This window comes from Dendrobates tinctorius, unplaced genomic scaffold (assembly GCF_039654945.1).
Source record: "Dendrobates tinctorius isolate UK_male_01 unplaced genomic scaffold, ASM3965494v1 ptg000046l, whole genome shotgun sequence".
Classification (NCBI taxonomy): domain Eukaryota; kingdom Metazoa; phylum Chordata; class Amphibia; order Anura; family Dendrobatidae; genus Dendrobates; species Dendrobates tinctorius.
Window position 1 is genome coordinate 16,374,836 of NW_027361714.1, and position 24,487 is coordinate 16,399,322.

Here is a 24,487-nt window from a genome sequence, read left to right on the forward strand (position 1 = left end):
CTCCTGGTAACCTAGTTAAAATGCAAAATTTGGGACTAAAAGAACATGTTTGTGGGAAAATGCAATTTTTTATTTTATTGCTCTACGTTATAAACTTATGTGAAGCACCTAGGGGTTCCATGTGCTCATGACACATCTAGATAAGTTCCCTGAGGGGTCTAGTTTCCAAAATGGTGTCACTTGTGGGGGTTTTTCACTGTTTAGGCACATTAGGAGCTCTCCAAACACGACATGGTGTTCGCTAATGATTCCAGCCAAAAAAAAATCTCATAATCAGTGGGATCTGTTAAAGCGTTCCAATAATGAATAGGCCCATAGTTGTTACACCGGCTCCAACAGGCACAGGTATGATGACTAACCGCTATAACAAAATCAACGCAAAAAGGGACAAAACTCCTGCTGCTTCCTGTCATACCACTCATTACACAAAGCCCTCTTCACATGCTCCTATATAGAGGTGTCTACGGAATAGCTTCATGCTTCAGGACATGTCTATGTTTTCAGACTAATTATTATGATGCTGTGTTTGCTTTTTTATATTTTTTTAAGAGGAGAATTCTAAATACATCGGCAAAGTCCATATTTGGATGTGGTTAAAAGTACTAGAAAAAAAATCGCGAACTAGCCCGCCATTTTTTCGTAAGCACGTCCTTTGTGGAAATGTGCGCAGCGCTTCACTGCTAATAAAGTGTATTGAATAAAAAAAAAAAAAAAAGATGGAGAGCGTTGGAACGCAGGCAGGGAGGTCACGTGAGGAAGGCGGTGCGTTGCGTGAATAGAGGTCACGTGATGGGGAGGAGCCCCGAGTGTTGTTAGTGTATGGAAAGCATGTAAATGATTGGGAATAGGCAGAGGGTTCCAGGCTCCACAGCGGCACGAGAGGAGGGATCTCGCGGTCGGCGCACTGCTACAATGGAGGGCAGCTGCAGTGTTCCCAAATTCCTCACTAAGATATGGGCTCTGGTGGAAGACCAAAGGAACAGCGAGTACATCTGCTGGAGCCAAGTAAGCGCGGCCGGGCTTTGTATTGTCGCGTGTGCACGCTCCTCTCCAGGGTGAGGCCTGTACCGTCTCCTGGCGGCCGGGCACTACATGTGGGATGAATGGCCGTCTGAGAGGGAAGACGAATGGCCGGGCACTGATAGTTACCCGGGTATCAAATCAATAACACCAGCCATGGGCACAGTGACTAATGGCCGGGTATGGAGAATAACACCGGGTCATTACTACCGGCCATTATCTGAGGGAGACAGCAGGACACGGTGACTAATGGCCGGGTATAGAGAATTACACCGGGTATCAGGTCATTACTACCGGCCATTATCTGAGGGAGACAGCAGGACACGGTGACTAATGGCCGGGTATGGAGAATTACACCGGGAATCAGGTCATTACTACCGGCCATTATCTGAGGGAGACAGCAGGGCACGGTGACTAATGGCCGGGTATGGAGAATTACACCGGATATCAGGTCATTACTACCGGCCATTATCTGAGGGAGACAGCAGGACACAGTGACTAATGGCCGGGTATGGAGAATTACACCGGGTATCAGGTCATTACTACCGGCCATTATCTGAGGGAGACGGCAGGACACGGTGACTAATGGCTGGGTATAGAGAATTACACCGGGTATCAGGTCATTACTACCGGCCATTATCTGAGGGAGACAGCAGGACACAGTGACTAATGGCCGGGTATGGAGAATTACACCGGGTATCAGGTCATTACTACCGGCCATTATCTGAGGGAGACGGCAGGACACGGTGACTAATGGCCGGGTATGGAGAATTACACCGGGTATCAGGTCATTACTACCGGCCATTATCTGAGGGAGACAGCAGGGCACAGTGACTAATGGCTGGGTATAGAGAATTACACCGGGTATCAGGTCATTACTACCGGCCATTATCTGAGGGAGACAGCAGGACACAGTGACTAATGGCCGGGTATGGAGAATTACACCGGGTATCAGGTCATTACTACCGGCCATTATCTGAGGGAGACGGCAGGACACGGTGACTAATGGCCGGGTATGGAGAATTACACCGGGTATCAGGTCATTACTACCGGCCATTATCTGAGGGAGACAGCAGGGCACAGTGACTAATGGCTGGGTATAGAGAATTACACCGGGTATCAGGTCATTACTACCGGCCATTATCTGAGGGAGACGGCAGGACACAGTGACTAATGGCTGGGTATAGAGAATTACACCGGGTATCAGGTCATTACTACCGGCCATTATCTGAGGGAGACAGCAGGACACAGTGACTAATGGCCGGGTATGGAGAATTACACCGGGTATCAGGTCATTACTACCGGCCATTATCTGAGGGAGACGGCAGGACACGGTGACTAATGGCCGGGTATGGAGAATTACACCGGGTATCAGGTCATTACTACCGGCCATTATCTGAGGGAGACAGCAGGGCACAGTGACTAATGGCCGGGTATGGAGAATTACACCGGGTATCAGGTCATTACTACCGGCCATTATCTGAGGGAGACGGCAGGACACAGTGACTAATGGCCGGGTATGGAGAATTACACCGGATATCAGGTCATTACTACCGGCCATTATCTGAGGGAGACAGCAGGACACAGTGACTAATGGCCGGGTATGGAGAATTACACCGGGTATCAGGTCATTACTACCGGCCATTATCTGAGGGAGACGGCAGGACACGGTGACTAATGGCTGGGTATAGAGAATTACACCGGGTATCAGGTCATTACTACCGGCCATTATCTGAGGGAGACAGCAGGACACGGTGACTAATGGCCGGGTATGGAGAATTCCACCGGGTATCAGGTCATTACTACCGGCCATTATCTGAGGGAGACGGCAGGACACGGTGACTAATGGCCGGGTATGGAGAATTACACCGGGTATCAGGTCATTACTACCGGCCATTATCTGAGGGAGACAGCAGGGCACAGTGACTAATGGCCGGGTATGGAGAATTACACCGGGTATCAGGTCATTACTACCGGCCATTATCTGAGGGAGACGGCAGGACACGGTGACTAATGGCTGGGTATAGAGAATTACACCGGGTATCAGGTCATTACTACCGGCCATTATCTGAGGGAGACAGCAGGACACGGTGACTAATGGCCGGGTATGGAGAATTCCACCGGGTATCAGGTCATTACTACCGAACATTATCTGAGGGAGACGGCAGGACACGGTGACTAATGGCCGGGTATGGAGAATTACACCGGGTATCAAGTCATTACTACCGGCCATTATCTGAGGGAGACAGCAGGGCACAGTGACTAATGGCCGGGTATGGAGAATTACACCGGGTATCAGGTCATTACTACCGGCCATTATCTGAGGGAGACGGCAGGACACGGTAACTAATGGCTGGGTATGGAGAATTACACCGGGTATCACGTCATTACTACCGGCCATTATCTGAGCGAGACAGCAGGACACAGTGACTAATGGCCGGGTATGGAGAATTACACCGGGTATCAGGTCATTACTACCGGCCATTATCTGAGGAGACGGCAGGACACAGTGACTAATGGCCGGGTATGGAGAATTACACCGGGTATCACGTCATTACTACCGGCCATTATCTGAGGGAGACAGCAGGGCACAGTGACTAATGGCCGGGTATCAGGTCATTACTACCAGCCATTATCTGAGGGAGACAGCAGGGCACAGTGACTAATGGCCGGGTATGGAGAATTCCACCGGGTATCACGTCATTACTACCGGCCATTTTCTGAGGGAGACAGCAGGGCACAGTGACTAATGGCCGGGTATCAGGTCATTACTACCAGCCATTATCTGAGGGAGACAGCAAGGCACAGTGACCAATGGCCGGGTATGGAGAATTACACCGGGTATCGGGTCATTACTACCGGCCATTATCTGAGGGAGACAGCAAGACACGGTGACTAATGGCCAGGTATAGAGAATTACACCGGGTATCAGGTCATTACTACCGGCCATTATCTGAGGGAGACGGCAGGACACAGTGACTAATGGCCGGGTATGGAGAATTACACCGGGTATCAGGTCATTACTACCGGCCATTATCTGAGGGAGACAGCAGGACACAGTGACTAATGGCCGGGTATGGAGAATTCCACCGGGTATCAGGTCATTACTACCGGCCATTATCTGAGGGAGACGGCAGGGCACAGTGACTAATGGCCGGGTATGGAGAATTACACCGGGTATCACGTCATTACTACCGGCCATTATCTGAGGGAGACAGCAGGGCACAGTGACTAATGGCCGGGTATCAGGTCATTACTACCAGCCATTATCTGAGGGAGACAGCAGGGCACAGTGACCAATGGCCGGGTATGGAGAATTACACCGGGTATCAGGTCATTACTACCGGCCATTATCTGAGGGAGACGGCAGGACACAGTGACTAATGGCCGGGTATGGAGAATTACACCGGGTATCACGTCATTACTACCGGCCATTATCTGAGCGAGACAGCAGGGCACAGTGACTAATGGCCGGGTATGGAGAATTACACCGGGTATCACGTCATTACTACCGGCCATTATCTGAGGGAGACAGCAGGGCACAGTGACTAATGGCCGGGTATCAGGTCATTACTACCAGCCATTATCTGAGGGAGACAGCAGGGCACAGTGACTAATGGCCAGGTATGGAGAATTCCACCGGGTATCACGTCATTACTACCGGACATTTTCTGAGGGGGACAGAAAGACACGGTGACTAATGGCCAGGTATAGAGAATTACACCGGGTATCAGGTCATTACTACCGGCCATTATCTGAGGGAGACGGCAGGACACAGTGACTAATGGCCGGGTATGGAGAATTACACCGGGTATCAGGTCATTACTACCGGCCATTATCTGAGGGAGACAGCAGGACACAGTGACTAATGGCCGGGTATGGAGAATTCCACCGGGTATCAGGTCATTACTACCGGCCATTATCTGAGGGAGACAGCAAGACACGGTGACTAATGGCCGGGTATGGAGAATTACACCGGGTATCACGTCATTACTACCGGCCATTATCTGAGGGAGACAGCAGGGCACAGTGACTAATGGCCGGGTATCAGGTCATTACTACCAGCCATTATCTGAGGGAGACAGCAGGGCACAGTGACCAATGGCCGGGTATGGAGAATTACACCGGGTATCAGGTCATTACTACCGGCCATTATCTGAGGGAGACAGCAGGACACAGTGACTAATGGCCGGGTATGGAGAATTCCACCGGGTATCAGGTCATTACTACCGGCCATTATCTGAGGGAGACGGCAGGACACAGTGACTAATGGCCGGGTATGGAGAATTACACCGGGTATCTGGTCATTACTACCAGCCATTATCTGAGGGAGACGGCAGGACACAGTGACTAATGGCCGGGTATGGAGAATTACATCGGGTATCAGGTCATTACTACCAGCCATTATCTGAAGGAGACAGCAGGACACAGTGACTAATGGCTAGGGTATAGAGAATTACATCGGGTATCAGGTCATTACCACCGGCCATTATCTGAGGGAGACGGCAGGACACAGTGACTAATACCCGGTGTAATTCTCCATACCCGGCCATTAGTCACCGTGTCTTGCTGTCTCCCTCAGATAATGGCCAGTAGTAATGACCTGATACCCGGTGTAATTCTCCATACCCGGCCATCAGGTCATTACTACTGGCCATTATCTGAGAGAGACAGCAAGACACGGTGACTAATGGCGGGTATAGAGAATTACATCGGGTATCAGGTCATTACTGCCGGCCATTATCTGAGGGAGACAGCAGGACACAGTGACTAATGGCCGGGTATGGAGAATTACACCGGGTATCGGGTCATTACTACCGGCCATTATCTGAGGGAGACAGCAGGACACAGTGACTAATGGCCTGGTATCAGGTCATTACTACCGGCCATTATCTGAGGGAGACAGCAGGACACAGTGACTAATGGCTGGGTATGGAGAATTACACCGGGTATCAGGTCATTACTACCGGCCATTATCTGAGGGAGACAGCAGGACACGGTGACTAATGACCGGGTATGGAGAATTACACCGGGTCATTACTACCGGCCATTATCTGAGGGAGACAGCAGGACACAGTGACTAATGGCTGGGTATGGAGAATTCCACCGGGTATCAGGTCATTACTACCGGCCATTATCTGAGGGAGACAGCAGGACACAGTGACTAATGGCTGGGTATGGAGAATTACACCGGGTATCAGGTCATTACTACCGGCCATTATCTGAGGGAGACAGCAGGACACAGTGACTAATGGCTGGGTAAGGAGAATTACATCTGGTATCAGGTCATTACTACCGGCCATTATCTGAGGGAGACAGCAAGACACAGTGACTAATGGCTGGGTATCAGGTCATTACTTCCGGCCATTATCTGAGGGAGACAGCAGGACACCGTGACTAATGGCCAGGTATAGAGAATTACATCGGGTATCAAGTCATTACTACCGGCCATTATCTGAGGGAGACAGCAGGACACAGTGACTAATGGCCGGGTATGGAGAATTACACCGGGTATCAGGTCATTACTACCGGCCATTATCTGAGGGAGACAGCAGGACACAGTGACTAATGGCCGGGTATGGAGAATTACACCGGGTATCAGGTCATTACTACCGGCCATTATCTGAGGGAGACAGCAGGACACAGTGACTAATGGCCGGGTATGGAGAATTACACCGGGTATCAGGTCATTACCACCGGCCATTATCTGAGGGAGACATCACGGCGCAGTGATTAATGGCTGGGTATGGAGAATGACCCCAGGTATCAAGTCATTAATACCAGCCATTATCTGAGGGAGATTTCTGGCATGTGGTTAATGTCTGGACATGAAGTATTTCCCGGGTATCAGATCATTAACCCCTTAACGGCAGCAGTTAAGGGTACTTATTCCTCAGTGCCGCTTTTCAACGGCGCTGAGAAATAAAGGTATGGTTCCTCCCAGTGTCAGAACATGATTCGCGTTGGTTTTTACACTACTCAGTCCTGAGTCCGATTTCCCATTCATTTCTCTCTCCTCTAGCATACCAGAGGAGAGAGAAACGGGGGTCCCTGAGCCGCCCCCCCCACCCCCAGTTCCCCAGGTACCTTCGCCATCCAATGACTGATGCTCAGCGTGCCCGACGAGATCTGCCGGCCGGTACCCGGCAACAATAGAGTTATACTATTGGTTCATTTTGATCACTGTGATAGGGTCTGTCACAGTTATCAAAATGAAAGTGTTAAATCACACCCCCTTTATCACCCACTTAGGCTGGTTTCACATTAGCGTTCTTGTGCCCAGCGTTTGCGGCGCATCCATGCGCATGCGCCCCTATCTTTAACATGGGGGGGGCGCATGGTCTTGCGTTTGCACATGTCCGAATGCGTTTTCATGCACATGCGTTTTTTAGTCGTGTGCGCCTTTGCGCTTCAGACGCAACATGTTGCATTTTTGGGTGTGCTGAAGCTTGTCAAAAAAACGCTTGTGCACGGAATGCCACAAAAAAACGCATTACAGTCTATGGGAACGCAGGCATGCGAATGGAAATGCGCACGCCTGCATTTTGATGAGCATATGTTTTTGTTGTAAAAATGTGTTGACACTGGTTTTAACCCCTAGAGAACGAATGCGCCTAAAAAGCGCAAACGCATGCAAAAACACATGATGCGTTTTTTGCATGCGTTTCTATTGCGCACGATGTGCTGCGCACAAAAGCGCTTATGCGAAACCAGCCTTAGTTAGGTAAAAAGTGTTTTTTTCCGTTATGGTTGTGGTGTTGGGGTTAGGGCTGTGTTAGGGTTGGATTTACAATTGGGGGATTTCCACTGTTTAGGTACAGTATATCGAGGGGTCTCCAAACACGACATGGTGCCCGCCATTGATTTCAGCTAATTTTGGTTTCAAAAAGTGAAACGGTGTTCCCTCCTTTCTGAGCTCTGCCATTCGCCCAAATGTGGCTTTCCCCGACATATGGGGTATCGGTGTACTCAGAAGAAATTGCACAACAAATTTTGTGATCCATTTTCTCCTTTTACCCTTGTTAAAATAAAGTTTGTCTAAAGTAAATTTTGTGATAAAAGTAAAATATTCATTTTTTTCTTCCACATTGCATTAGTCCTTGTCAAGCACTTAAAAGGTTAATAAACTTCTTGAATGTGGTTTTGGGCACCTTGAGGAGTGCAGTTTTTAGAATGGTGTCACTTTTGGGTATTTTCTGTCAAACTCACTTAAAATGTGATGTGGTCCCTAAAATAATGTTTTTTTTTTTCTAATTTTGTTGATAAAATGAGAAATCGCTGGTCAAATTTTAATCCTTCTAACGTCCTAACAAAAAAAAAAAAAAAAAAAGTTTTCCAAAATTGTGCTGATGTAAAGTAGACATGTGGGAAATGTTATTTATTAACTGATGTGTGACACAACTGTCTGATTTAAGGGCACAAAAATTAAGTTTGAAAATAGCTAAATTTTTGCCAATTTTCCGTTCTTTTCATATATAAACGCAAGTAATGTTTAAGTTTTACCACTAGCATGAAGTAAAATGTCACGAAAAAAGTCTCAGAATCTGTGGAATCCATGGAAGCGTTCCAGAGTTATAACCTTATAAAGCGACAGTGGTCAGAATTGTAAAAATTGGCCCGGTCATTAAGGACAAAATTGGCTCCGTCACTGAGGGCTTAAAGGGGTTGTCCACTACATTCTAAAATGTCTCCACAAATTTTAAACTTGTAAAGAAGTATTTTTGTAAATAGTGAGCTGTCGGTGATCGCACCACTCACAGGCACAATTGGTAACGAGCTATTAATGAAAAGACTTCTTTACAAGGTTTAAATTGGTGGGGGCATTATAGAATGTAGTGGACAACCCCTTTAATACCAGTCATTATCTGGGGAAAGATATTCAGCACTGTGAGAGCAGGGCAAAGCGATTTATGCCCAGCATGGAGTATTACCTGGGGTACCAGATCATTAATACCACTCATTATCTGGGGAAGACATTGTGCATCTTGAGAACAGGGCACAGTGACTAATGGCCGATCATGGAGAATTATCCTGGGTATCAGATCGTTAATAGCAGCCATTATGTTGGGGAGACATTCTGCACTGTGAGAGCAGGACACAGTGACTAATGGTCAGGTATGAAGTATTGGGCTGGAGTCGCACTAGTGTATAAAAAAAAAAAAATCGGTCCAATGTTGATCCAGAAAAGTAGGACGAGTGTCATGCGCGAAAAATGCAATTTTTCTCCTCTATCATTCGAATGACATGTGTTTGCAATTCGATTTTAACATCAGCCTTTACTTAGTTATTGCCTGACATTTAACAGCTGACCGAATAGTACGTCAGGTGGCAGTATCCCCCGCTTTGAGGTGGGCTCCGGCGGTCAACCCACCTCAAAGCCTGGACTTGTCAGCTGTTTGAAACAGCTGACATGTGCCCGTAATAGGTGCGAGCAGAATTGCGATCCGCCCGCACCTATTAATTAGTTAAATCTCGCTGACAGCGGGCATTTAGCTAGAGCTTCCGGCGCGTGGCCAGAAATACGAGCACCGACGACCCGCATCACGTAATTGGTGGTCATCGATGTGTTGCCATATCAACCTGAGGTTTTATTTTTTACATCGTTCCTCGTGCGGTATTAGTGATTAGGCGACTTTATTCCTCGGGTCAGTGCGATTACAGCGATACCAGATTTATATCTTTTTTTCATTTTTAGCTTCTGTCACACGCTAAAAGATGCTTTTTTTTTTTAAGAATTTTTTGTAAGAAATTTCTGCCTCGCCGTATTTTGAGAGCTATGATTTTTCTATGTTTTGGCCGACAGTCACATGGGCTTGTTTTTTTGCGGGACGAGTTGACGTTTTTATTGGTATCATTTTCGGGCACCTAACGTTTTTTGATCGCTTTCTATTCTGATTTTTGTGGAGGCAGAATGAACAAAAACCAGCAATTCATGAATTTCTTTTGTGTGCTGGGGTGTTTACACCATTCCACATGTGGTAAAAACTGATAAAGTGGTTTTATTCTTCGGGTTAGTACGATTACAGTGATACCTCATTTATATCAATTTTTTTTATATTTTGGTGCTTTTTAATACAATAAAAATTATTTTATATAGTTGCATTGGCGTACTACGGCCGTAGTACGCTGACAATCGCAGCATGCTGCGATTGGCACGGAGCGTAGAACACGGATGAGAAATATACGGCTGGTGCGAGGGACCCCATAGAGAATCATTGGTCCGTGTCTAACGCGTGCTTTTTAACGCCTCTCACTCGGCCGTATTCCTCGCCAGTGTGACCCCGGCCTTACAGGAATCATTTGATTGCATCGATTGCCTCAGAAGGTTGTGCAATTAAATATTAAGTTAAGTTAAGGGTACCAGCATTTTGGCAAATTCCAGGCTGGCTTTTTTTTATAATTTTTTTTCAACTATGGTGTCCTCCTTGGTCGTCTCCCATGAAGTCCTCTTTGGCTCATGCAACGACGGATGGTGCGATCTGACACTGATGTCCCTTGAGGTTGAAGTTCACCTTTAATCTGTTTAGAAGTTTTTCTGGGCTTTTTTGTTACCATTCGTATTATCCGTCTCATTGATTTGTCATCAATTTTCCTCCTGTGACCACGTCCAGGGAGGTTGGCTACAGTCCCATGGATAATAAATTACTAAATAATATGTGCAACTGTAGTCAAGCTGCTTGGAGATGGTCTTATAACTTATACCTTTAACATGTTTGTCTATAATTTTCTTTCTAATCTCCTGAGAACGCTTTCCTTTGCTTCCTCTGGTCCATGTTGAGTGTGATACACACCATGTCACCAAACAGCACAGTGAGTATCTGTAGCTCTCTCTACAGGCCCACTTACTGATTCCAAGATTGTAGACACCTGTGATGCTACTTAGTGGACACACCTTGATTTAACATGTCCCTTTTGCCACATTATTTTCAGGGGTACCATCATTTCTGTCCAGGCCTATTTCATGAGTATTATTTTTTAAAAAATTCTGTGGAAGCATGGTTGAAAAGCAATGTCTGACTTTTGTTTGTTTACTTTCATAGATTTTTGATTTATTATTACTTTTGTCACATTCAAGGTAATTCTGTGACTATAGTGGGTCATTAAACGAGGGGTACCATCAATTTTGACCGTGTGTATATAAAATGTAATGGCTCTTTTCCTCTTGCTTTCTAAACTGCACCCTTGAATTCATATGCTACCTGTGATGGGTGTCCAATCGACCTGTATAAATGATTGGTGGTGGCATCTAGTAGTAGTTCTTCTGTAATTGTGGAGGTGGCAGTGACCGTACTGGGGTATATGTCTGTGTGTCTATATAATATACTCTCCATATATACTCCATGAGTTGAAATCTGAGGTGTGTGTATATATAACTGGCCTAGTAGTGGAAGTGGCCTTGTCCATCACTCTTCTGTCAATTGTGAAATTGTCCTGACTATTGTAGACAGTGGAGTTTTGTCCGCAAATATAGGTAGCAGGGATGAGATCTGTGCGACCTCCATTTCCCAGTGTCCTCCTTGACAACTTTATCTATCATTCCATCTATTATTATTTATTTTGCTTTGCTTATATAGCGCCATTAAAGGGGATCCACCACCATCAGGGGCTTATCTACAGCATTCTGTAATGCTGTAGATAAGCCCCGATGAAACCTGAAAGATAAGAACAAAGAGTTGGATTATATTCACCTTGGCGTTCGGTCTGGTCCGATGGGTGTCACGCCATCCCGTCCTGCGCCTCCCATCTTCATACGATGATGTCCTCCTCCTTGCTTCTACCTCTGCTCCTGCGCAGGCGTACTTTATCTGCCCTGTTGAGGGCAGAGTACTGCAGTGCGCAGGCGCCGGAGCTCTCTGACCTTTCCCGGCGCCTGCGCACTGCAGTACTTTACTCTGCCTCAACAGAGCCGATAAAGTACGCGTGCGCAGGAGCCGAGGGAGAGGCAAGGTGGAGGACGTCATCGTATGAAGATAGGAGGCGCCGGACCGGACGGCGACACCCACTGCACCTGCCCCACGGTGAGTATAATCTAACGTGTTTTTGTTTATCTTTCAGGTTACATCGGGGGCTTATCTACAGCATTACAGAATGCTGTAGATAAGCCCCTGATGGCGTTGGCCCCAGCTTATGGGGCAAAAATGAGGTGACAGATTCCCTTTAATTCCACAGCACTTTACAGACATTATCAGCACTCTCTCTGAAAATCCCTATCAGTATGTTTTAGTGTGGGAGGAACCTGGAGCACCTAAAAGAAAGTCATGCAAATATGAGAATGTACAAACTCCTTGCAGATGATGTCCTTGGTGGAATTTGAACCCAGGACCCCAGCTACCGATTTGTCTATTGATAAGGCGATCTCTAGTAGCAGACATCTGTCTACACAGGTAATTTGAATAAACAGAAAATTTATTTTAAATGAAAATTACAATTAAGAAATTAAGATATCAAATAAATTTATATGTGGGACCACTATGAATGATAGGTCTGACCTGTTGCAGAATGGTGCAGTAATTAAACAAAAAGTCCATCTCAGCCATGAAGTTTCTATTAATGACAGGACCGAATAATTAAAATAAAACCTGAACAATATTAATTCTCAAGGCCAGTTCTGATGCAGGAGATGTCCAGGCATCTTGTTTCTGTGAGTGCATCTTATCTATAGAACAATGTGTTACCAGGACATTCTGCAAGCGTGGCCTTGCTTTGTTTGGGCCAAAATAAAACCTGATTTAATAAAGCTGGTTTATAGCTGGCATATCCCAAGTAAAATCACACACTGGCGGATTATAATATCTGTATTGAATATTTCTTTTATATATTCCCTCCTGTTTATACATGAACACATTTATCAATCAAAAAATCAATATCAATAGCTTTTTTTTTTTTTTTTTGTACGAGCTGGTAGCACACTGCAAATAGACATGAAGATCTGACATGCAACGTGTATACCAGATTGTTTGGATTATAAGGTGCACTTTTTTGTTTTATCCCCAAATTTCGGAGGAAAATGGGGGTGCATCTTGTAGTCTGAATGTAACCTACAGAGAGGAGTAGATTTTGATAATTTTGTTTTGCACAATTAAATTATAATGTTTTAGCCTTGCCGCTTTCTGTGGTTGGGAAAACATCTGAATCTCCCATGACCACATCTGCATTACCTGCCCGGTGAAATGTGTACCTTGATCACTATGAATTCCCTATAGTACCCCAAATCTAACATATAACATAGCAGACCGTTAAGGGCGCTAAGTCCTGGGAGCCACTGACCGTCTCCTCCAAAGATCTGTGACTACGTGCCGATGCAGATGAGTGGAGACCAAGGTAGAAGGCATGCTGGAATATACCCTGAACATGAGTATGTTCCTTTGGTATGAACACAAATCTTTGCTACCAAGTATCCATCGTTTGGCCTGTTTATCGACTGATCCATGATGAATATCTATTATAAATCTTTCTAACATCTATTCATCCATCCTTGCTATGGGATGTTTCACTAACTGCTTTCTTTCTTATTCATCAGTCGCTCCGAGTTATAAGACACCCTACTACATGGTGAGCTTGGCTAAAAGATTGGCGTGTAACGCTGGAGCCTAGTGATGCTTAATGTGGAAAATGGTTATTAGACAGGGAAGTAGTAAAGATCTGTTACTTTATTTTTCAGACTATAAGGCCTGGTTCATATTGCATTAGAGCAGTCCGTTCAACACATGCGTTAAACGGACTGCGCTAGCGCTACTGTCTTCTGATCACGTTATGTAATCGCACTAGCGCAGATGCTCCATCTGCGCTAGCAGTGACGGACCCTCGAATGCTGCAGACCGCGTCCAAGGGTCCGTCACAGAATGACAAATTTCAAAAAAACTGACTGTCACATCCAAGCATAAACATAGTGAACAGGTGCTTAACCTAGAGTCACCATCTCATATACGTTCAAAGAAAAAAGAAAGCACACTGTAGCGCCATAACATGCAAACATGAAATATGAAAAAAGGAATTGCATTACTGCATTAGAAGTATGAAAGTTTAGCACCTAAAATGGCCAATTTATGTGTACCTAGAAGCCACGGTAAGGCATTTCTCGTTTTCCAGGACCCTAACCTAATGGCAATCCTTACTTAGGTTCCCATTCAGATTAAGACTTTAGTCTATGTAAATCCTCTCCTTAGACTGAAATCTAAATCTCTGTGGAGGGGTAGTGGCCCTGCTTTGAGTAAAAACGCCTGCGGCTAATAGGTGGAGTGCTCAGTCAGAAGGTTAACGAATACAAATTTAAAAAAACTGACCGTCACATCCTAGCATAAATATAGTGTGAACAGGTGCTTAACCTAGAGATCGATTATGACATGCGTTAGCGATGCGCTCGTCTATAGCAGTCTATGGGTGCAATAACGCATCCGTTATATTGCGTTAATGTATGTTATGGATGCGTTAAACACAGCCCCCTAACGCAATGTGGACCTAGCCTAAGACACACTGGACTATAAGACGTACCTAGCTTTTAGAGGAGGAAATTAGAAAAAAAATTAAGCAAAATATGTGGTTAATTCTGTACTTTAACCCCTTAATGATGGAGCTTTTTCGAATTTTCGTTTCTCGCTCCCCTTCTTTCCAGAGCCGTAACTTTTTTTCCGTCAATATGGCCATGTGAGGGCTTATTTTTTGCGGGACGAGTTGTATTTTTGAATGACACCATTGGTTTTACCATGGAGAGTGCTCAAAAACGGGGAAAAAAATTCCAAGTATGGTGAAATTGCATGAAAAGAGCAATCCCACACTTGTTTTGTTTTTTTTTGGGCTTTTTTGCTATGTTCACTAAATGCTAAAACTGACCTGCCATTATGATTCTCCAGGTCATTACGATTTCATAGACACCCAACATGTCTAGGTTCTCTTTTATCTACCGTATATACTTGAATATAAGCCGAGATTTTCAGGCCATTTTTTTGGGGCAGAAAGTCTCCCTCTCGGCTTATATTCGAGTCATATACATCGGGGGGGCGGGGGTGTCAGGTCATACTTACCGGTCCTGGCACGGTCTCTGCACCCCCAGCTTCTCCGCGATATCCCTTCCTTCAGCGGTCACATGGTACCACTCATTACACTCATGAATATGCGCATATTCATGAGGTGTAATGAGCGGTACCACATGACCGCTGAAGGCAGGAAGGGAGATCGCGGAGAAGTTGGGGGCTGTAGAGACCGTGCCAGGACCGGTAAGTATAGCGATACTCACCTGTCCGGGTCCATCGCTGCTTGCTGTCTGGCAGTCATCTGTCAGTGACGTTCAGACAGCAGAGGGCGCGGTGACGTGTTAGTGCGCGCCGCGCTCCCTGCAGTCTCAACGTCACTGACAGATGACGTGCCAGATAGAAGCAAGCAGCGGCACCTGGCCCCAGTGACGGACAGGTGAGTGTGTCATTTTTTTATTTTTAAATGCGGCAGCACACGGGGGCATAATGTATGGAGCATCTTATGGGGGCATAATGTATGGAGCATCTTATGGGGGCATAATCTATCGGGCATCTTATGGGGGCATAATGTATGGAGCATCTTATGGGGGCATAATGTATGGAACATCTTATGGGGGCATAATGTATGGAACATCTTATGGGGGCATAATGTATGGAACATCTTATGGGGGCATAATGTATGGAACATCTTATGGGGGCATAATGTATGGAACATCTTATGGGGGCATAATGTATGGAACATCTTATGGGGGCATAATGTATGGAACATCTTATGGGGGCATAATGTATGGAGCATCTTATGGGGGCATAATGTATGGAGCATCTTATGGGGGCATAATGTATGGAACATCTTATGGGGGCATAATGTATGGAGCATCTTATGGGGGCATAATGTATGGAGCATCTTATGGGGGCATAATCTTTATGGAGCAGCATATGGGGGCATAATCTTTATGGAGCAGCATATGGGGCCTATTATTCTAGGGAGCATCTTATGGGGCCATTATTAACCTTTGTGCAGCATTATATGGGGTGTATTTTGTATTATTTATTGTTATAGCGCCATTTATTCCATGGTGCTTTACATGTAAGGAGGGGTATACATAATAAAAACAAGTACAATAATGTTAAACAATACAAGTCATAACTGGTACAGGAGGAGAGAGGACCCTGCCCGCGAAGGCTCATAATCTACAAGGGATGGGTGAAAATACAGTAGGCGAGGGTAGAGGTGGTCATGCAGCGGTCGGTTTTGTATGGAGCATCTTATGGGGCCATCATGAACTGTATGGAGCATTATATGGGGCTCCTGATTTAATATGGATATTCAAAAACATTTAACTTACTGATGTCTCAATTAATTTTATTTTTTAAATTTACCAGTAGCTGCTGCATTTTCCACCCTAGGCTTATACTCGAGTCAATAAGTTTTCCCAGTTTTTTTTGTGGCAAAATTAGGGGGGTTGGCTTATACTCGGGTCAGCTTATACTCGAGTATATACGGTAAGTGGTGAAAAAAAAATCCAAAGTTTGCTACAAAAAACAAACAAAAATTTTTGCCATTTTCCAAGACCCGTAGCGTCTCCATTTTTCGTGATCTCGGGTTGGGTGAGGGCTTATTTTTTGCTTGTATTGTAGTAATTGGATAAGGATTAAAATATAACTTTTATTCCACAATATAAAATAAAGTACAAGGTGCTCAAAACAAACAACACACAAAGATAAGCTGGTGTGCTATATACCTCCTGAACCACAGAGATGGGATAGTCCCATAAACCAATTCTCTGCTTTTCTAATATCTCTTCAGGTATTGGGGAGTTACCACAATAACGTTGATGCTCCAACAACAATTATTGCATCTTGCCAAACAAGCCCTTAGGCTTTGATGCTACAACAGAATAGTGCTGTCCAGATGTGCTACTAAATGGTGCTAAAGTACTTATCGCAGGTTGCCCACAAAAGTGAATGGATTTTATTGCAACGTTCCACATAGGCCTATTGGTCCCAGTACTGCACCACAATAGTACACAATCAAATGTTGCACCCAAATGACTTAGGATGACACCATGTAACATCCATTGCAAATGCCGAACACACCAATAAACAGTGACACAATGGTTTTCGAAAAATTTTTTGGAAGCCCAGTATGTTGGTGCTAAAGCCGTGCCTAAATATATTTACCAGCATATATATGGGTCTAACCACTCATTTAGCATTGCCTTCTATTATACATAGTGCACTGTCCACAAAGAGCACAGCCAGCTTAAACTCTAATTGGACTGCAGTCAATTACTGCGAGTTCCTAGGGATTTAAATAAACAATAAATAAGTATTCTCGTCCTCAACAAGACATACCGTTGTCATGCATTTCCTTATTTAACCCACATCTTCCGATGAGAGGTTATTCAGCATGACCCATAGGAGGACTCTATGGCATATACAAAGAACGGTCTCACCAATTTGCAGGTTCTGGTCAAATGTGCCTTCATCCCCATAGTGGTGAACACAGTACCCCTTCTCCCGACACATTTTGTTTACTCATCAGGGGAGTCAATTGGGGCCACGGTAGCCAAGCGTTATAGGTGGCTGTTTCATGCCCAAACTACCATAATGTGTGCATCGTGGTAGCGCGTCATTCATTTTTATATTAGCGCCTTGCTGACCGGAGAGACAAGCGCTTCTGGTTTCCTGTTTCTGCAGCTTCCTGTAGCTGGACTGCAAGCATCATCAGCGCGTCCATTCTGTGGAACGCTTGGCGCGCTGAGAGCGCGGTCATCAGCTACTGAGCATGCGCAGAGTAGCGCCACTCTTACTGGAGGGGAGACCAACTGGCATGCCAACGTCATGACTATGTACCTCCCATAGGATAGGTTACTGCAGCCAGTCAAAGCGCAAGCACCAGATCTTTGGCACTTATAACGGGGAATGTTGAAAAAAATGTACAAAGAGAATCCCCATAAAGACCCTCTTTAGCCTTCTATACATCAGCTAAAATATTAACCATACTTAATGATCCATACAATAAGTCCAATGGACCACTAACCCTTTGAATAAATGCAGGTTCCAAATCCCATAAAGATCATTTTGGATATCTTTTGAGGGAACCCAGATACGTTTTATGTACATACAGAGATACTTAGCTCAACCAATTACTGATAAAGATGAAGTTCTTAAGGTGAAATTTACCAAAATAAATCACACATTCCAAAAAATCGATCAAGTAGGTAGAAGATGAATTTATAGACGTCAAAGGAATCATAACGGAAAGGACAGTTTTTAACATATGCATTTATACCAACCGACTTTCTCGGACATAAACACCAAAGGGTGAAAAGAATTTACTATTCTATTGATCAGGCAATTCTGAACGCGGCGATACCAAATATGTTTAGGTTTGATTTTTTTTTTTTTTTTTTTTGTGTGTAACTTTTAGCATGCTTCAATAGCCTGCCATAGCACCATCGCCTCTGCTGCATAGAGGTGATGTATAGATCACCTCTATGTAGTAGAATTACAGCATAGCTATGAGCACATACCACAGGGTGGCGCACATGGCAATCTGCTAGCAACGACCATAGACGTCTTGTGACCTCAGGTTGTTATGGCAACGCGTCGCTGACCACAGATCACGTGAAGGGACGGCTATGCGCTCATTTCCGGCCGTTTGCCGGAAGCTCTAGTTAAATGCCCGCTGTCAGCGTTTGACAGCTGGATTTAACTAGTTAAAAGGCACGGGCAGATCATGATTCCGCTCGCTCCTATTGCGGTCACATGGCAGCTGTTTATAACAGCTGACATGTCGCGGCTTTGAGGTGGGCTCACCGCCGGAGCCCACCTCAAAGCGGAAGATACTGGCTGCTGACGTACTCTCCTGTCAGCGGTCAGTAAGGGGTTAACATCCCCTATCCTTGTTTATATGGCCCCCTCATCGTCATCCCCATACTGGTGTGCATGGGCCTCTCTCAATCCCCATACTGGTGTGCATGGGCCCCTCTCATCCCCATGAAAAAAATCAAACGTTACTTACCTTCCTGCGTTCCCTCGCATCGTCTTGTCCTGATGCCAGCAGCTGCTTTATGTAAGCAGCACAAGGCAGTGACATCATGCGCTGCTTACAAGCCGAGGACAGTTGCCGGAATACTCACTGCTCTCCATGCCGGCACTATGTTCATGGAGGGCAGTGAGTATTCATTTGTCTTTAGTGTAGTGAGCACAGTTGCAGCTGCCGGACTTTCAGGTGCCTCTGCTACTAAAGGGAATGAATATTCACTGCATTCCATGCCTATTGGAGTGGAGGGCAATGAATATTCATTCCACTTAGTAGCAGGCGCACATGAAAGCCCGGCAGCTGCAGCTTGACACTGTGCTCACTACTAAAGACAAATGAATACTCACTGCCCTCCATGAACATGGCATGGAGAACAGTGAGTATTTCGGCAGCAGTCGCAGCCATGCGCTGCTTACAAGCATAAAGCAGCTGCTGGCACTGGAACAAGACGCGAGGTGAGTGCAGGAAGGTAAGTGTAAAGTCGTGTTTTTTTTTTTTTTTTTTTTCTGGTGGGGCCCTTCATACTAAGGTGGGAATGGGGGCCAATCATACCAAGATAAGGATGTGGCCATGCATACCAGGATCCTCTGAAAGACCAAATTAATACTCACTGCCCTCTACTCCCTTGGGGGTAGAATACAGTGTATTAAGTTCTCTTTAGCAGCGGGCACAGGACTTAGCCGCAGCAGTCGGCTCCTAACTCTGTGACCTGCTACTCTGCCTCTGGAACGCTTCCATGGATCTCGGTGATTCTGTCAATGTTTTTTCGTGACATATTGTACTTCATGATAGTGGTAAAATTTATTTGATATGACTTGCGTTTATTTGTGAAAAAAAACGGAAATTTGGTAAAAATTTTGAAAATTTCACAATTTTCATGCTCTTAAATCACAGAGATATGACAGACACAAAACTTGATTAACATTTCCCACATGTTTAATTTTTTTTTTTTTGTTAGGAAGTTAAGTTAAGCAGTGATGTCTCATTTTTACATTTTTTTTTTTTTTTTTTTTTTTTTTTTTTTTTTTTTTTTTTTAGGGACCACATCACATTTGAAGTCACTGAGGGGTCTATATGATAGAAAATATCCAAAAGTGACACCATTCTATAAACTGCACCCCAGAATGTGCTCAAAACCACATTCAAGAGGTTTATTAACCCTTCAGGTGCTTCACAGGAATTTTTGGAATGGTTAAAAAAAATATGAACATTTAACTTTTTTTTTAGCAAAAATTTACTTTAGATCAAAATATTTTCATGTGTTGGGGGTAAACCACTGTTTAAGCGCATGGCAGAGCTCGAAAGGGAAGCAGGCCAGATTTTACTCTTATGGTTTGCAGGTTCAATGACCCACTGGGAGAGCCCATGAGGTGCCAAAACAGCAGAACCTCCCATAAATGACCCCATTTTACGAACTACACCTCTCAATGAATTCATCTAGAGGTGCAGGAAAGATGTATATCTTTGTACCGTGTTAGCCAGTGGATAGAAAAATATTCAGGATTGAGAGTCCTCAGTAGTTGATACCTTTTAATGGCTAACTGAAAAGATGGTAATACATTGCAAGCTTTCGAGACTACTCAGGTCTCTTCATCAGGCTAGACTAATACAAAATCTGAAGTCACATATTTATGCACAATACAGCCTAGAAAAAATGCAATAGATAAGACAAGTGACGTGAAGCAGAACTATCAATATGGGAGAGGGAGAAACATAAATATAAACATTGGACCAGTTCATAGATAAGGAGTCTGGATGTTTTATGGTCCTCTGATTGGGGTCTAGTTCTGTGTTGCCCGAAAGGTTTTAAAAGGAAATTCCTTAATTGATGTAAAAAGACATAAATCCATGCGACACATTCATTCCAGCACTGAGAGTGTCAAAGTTCGTCATAAATTTGTACTCCCAAACTCGTATCTCTCTGAGATGTGAAGTTACCTTTCAATACCAGTAATTTCATATCCATGCTGCTGTGATCAGGGATACTGTGGCAAAACATTTCTGTATCCCTGATCACAGCAGCATGGATATGAAATTACTGGTATTGAAAGGTAACTTCACATCTCAGAGAGAGAGAGGAGTTTGGGAGTACAAATTTATGACGAACTTTGACACTCTCAGTGCTGGAATGAATGTGTCGCATGGATTTATGTCTTTTTACATCAATTAAGGAATTTCCTTTTAAAACCTTGCGGGGCAACACAGAACTAGACCCCAATCAGGACCATAAAACATCCAGACTCCTTATCTATGAACTGGTCCAATGTTTATATTTATGTTTCTCCCTCTCCCATATTGATAGTTCTGCTTCACGTCACTTGTCTTATCTATTGCATTTTTTCTAGGCTGTATTGTGCATAAATATGTGACTTCAGATTTTGTATTAGTCTAGCCTGATGAAGAGACCTGAGTAGTCTCGAAAGCTTGCAATGTATTACCATCTTTTTAGTTAGCCATTAAAAGGTATCAACTACTGAGGACTCTCAATCCTGAATATTTTTCTAGAGGTGCAGTGATCATATTGACTCCATGGGTGTGTCACAAAAGTTTATACCATTGGGCAGCCATGCAGAGAGACTCGGGAGGAACGGAGTGCTATTTGCCTATTCAAGTGAATAGCTCTGTGCACATGTCAATGTGTTTCCACGGACCATGTGTCTGTGGTCAAAACACGCTGACAAGTCTGTTTTTAATGTCAGCACGGGCCACAAAACATCCAGCACACGTCAGCACGGGCCACAAAACGTGCATACACATAACACAACACACATGGATGTCATCCATGTGACACACATCGGCGCCAGGGAAGAAGCATTACAGTAAGCCGATTGCTGGCAGAGCAGGGGAGAATGAGGAGAGCCGTGTTCAGCACCCAGCATCGGGGAACAGCGCTTACTGTAACGCTTCTTCCCTGGCGTCCGTCCTTGTGGTACTGATGGGGCACACGTATGCCACACGTGTTCCGCAAGTATTACACACACGGACATCGCTGGTACCGGAAATATCAGGACGTGTGAAAGAGGCCTTGTAGCGGGTTTTTATGTTTGGCAGCTGTCATACACTAAAAGATGCATTTTATTGCAAAAAAGTTTTTGCATCACCATGTTTTGAGAGCTATAATTTTTCCATATTTTGGTCCACAGAGTCATGTGAGGTCTTGTTTTTGGCGGGACGAGTTGACGTTTTTATTGGTTCCATTTTCGGGCGCATGACATTTTTTATTCCGATTTTTTTTTGGGAGGCAGAATGAACAAAAACCAGCAATTCATGAACTTCTTTTGGGGGTGGGGGGTAAAATTGATAAAGCAGTGTTATTCTTGGGGTTAGTAAGATTACAACGATACCTCATTTATCTTTTTTTTTTTTTTTTTTTTTTTATGGTTTGACGCTTTTTATATAATAAAAACTTTATATATAAATATTTTTGCATCGCTTTATTCTGAGAGCTATAACTTTATTTTTCCTGTGTTGTAACTATATGGCGGCTTGTTTTTTGCGGGACAAGATGACTTTTTCCTCTGTACCATGTTTATTTATATCCGTCTTTTTGATTGCGTGGTGTTCCACTTTTTATTCGGCGGTATGATAAAGCATTGTTTTTTACCTTGTTTTTTTTTTATGGTGTTCACTAAAGGGGTTAACTAGTGGGACAGTTTTATAGGTCGGGTCATAACGGACACGGCAATGCCAAATTTGTGTTATTGTTTAGATTTTTTTTTCATTCAAATATTTGTTTCGTGATAGAATAAAGATTTTTTTTTTTTTTAAATGTTTACAATTTAATTTTTTTTATTTTTTTACTTCTAACTTTTACACTTTGTCCCACTATGGGACAATCCTTTTTTGCAGGCTGATCACTTCTATAGCATGCAGATGAAGCGGCATCTGCATGCTATAGAAGTTGTCAGCGCTGCACTTACTGCACACTGACCTGAGACTTCCCGATCATGCACTGCGCATGACAGGAAGTTTCTTAGCTCTGGTAACCCGGATGTTGTCATGACATTGGGTTATCATGGCAGCGATCGGGACCCCGCATCTCGCCGCAGGGTCTCCGTTCGGGAGGCAGAGGGGCTGTCAGCTCTCTGCCTGCTCCTGGAATGTTGCAATCGTGTTTGATCGCAGCATTTTTGGGGTTAAAGTGCCAGGAGCGGTCTGTGAGAATCGGCTGACACTCGGCCGCACATCACCCGTGTGCGCAGCTGATCGCTATGACATACTATACGGTCCATGGTCAAATTGTGCCGGGTCACATGGACCGTATAGTACGCAGAAAGGGGTTAACGGGAGTCTGACAGCTCAAAGTTAACTGTTCAAACCAAGTACAAACAGTTGGTACACCCTTGACGCGACCAAATATTTAAGTGTACCTTCTCTCCTTGTTTTCCCTGTATCGCCACACCCTCTTTCTTTGAAAGCTTTGACTTTATAGACCTAGAGAAGGGCAGAGATACAGGTGCTTCTCACAAAATTAGAATATCATAAAAAAATTAAGTTATTTCACAGGGCTGTGGAGTCGGTAAGCCACAGTTGCGACTCCGACTCCTGGATTTTATTAGGCTCCGACTCCGGTTCCGACACCTTCATAAATGGCCAATTCATAACAACAAATTTACTGTTGTAAAATATTAAACATCGTGCTTATTCAGTTTCTCACCATCATATAAGTAATCAGACCACTTAGAGCAAAAACTACATTTATTAGAATACAATTAGAATATAGCAAATAACTTTTATAAACTTTTCTAAACTGTAAGTAAATATGCAATAAACACTTTTATGCAGTTAATAAGAAGAAATCTATAAATTTGTCCTCAGAAAAAGTATTGCTCTGTCAGATCCTCCTTCATGGATGCCCTCAAATCTGATCTAATTATTTTGAGAGCAGAGAACAACCTCTCTACACTAACTTGTGTTGGTGGCAAAGCAGTAACCACTCGGGCAACATCTCTGACAATGTCAGGATACAGAGGAATCGCTTGTTGCACTGTTATTTTTGATGAACGGTCAAATTTCTCAATTTCTTTTAGTGCACATTAAAAATTCTGCTGAAATGTACTGGCTGTGTTCCTTGATGGGGATGACTCTTCTTCTATGCGGGAACGCTTTGCACGGTCCTTGTGATCCAAATATTTTTCGAAATTAAATTCATCAGTTGATGATGAGGGTGAAGATGTGGCAGGACGACCAAATTCTTCTTGTTCCTCCTGACTGTTCTGCAACCCTTTCATCCTTACTGCTATTTCAAACAGAGCTTCTTTTCCTTTACTTAGCTGTTGATCATCTAGAAGAATCCGATGCATTGGGTCTACATAAACAGCTGCCAAAAGAATGTTATTTTGTAATAGTAGCTCCTCTCTCCGTTTCATTGATGTAGCAATGCCACTTGCAATTAACCCTCCTCTTTGGGACAGGCGAAACATCAGGTTCTTCCACTCCTTTAAGAAAA

The 24,487-nt window shown here is 44.3% G+C and overlaps 1 protein-coding gene across 5 annotated transcripts in view; it reads left to right on the forward strand.

The window, feature by feature from the left end:
- Nucleotides 1-723: 723 nt before the first annotated feature.
- Nucleotides 724-24,487, forward strand: part of LOC141089375 (uncharacterized) — a 132,681-nt gene continuing 108,917 nt past the window's right edge. For 2 of the 5 annotated variants that reach the window (XM_073575733.1, XM_073575734.1), the window contains exon 1: nucleotides 727-1,005. In XM_073575733.1, the coding sequence (XP_073431834.1) occupies nucleotides 835-1,005 (171 nt within the window). In that variant the 5' untranslated portion in view covers nucleotides 727-834. Of the gene's footprint in view, nucleotides 1,006-24,487 lie in introns of all 5 variants that reach the window. The other 3 variants (XR_012232264.1, XR_012232265.1, XM_073575735.1) reach the window with 3 other exon arrangements.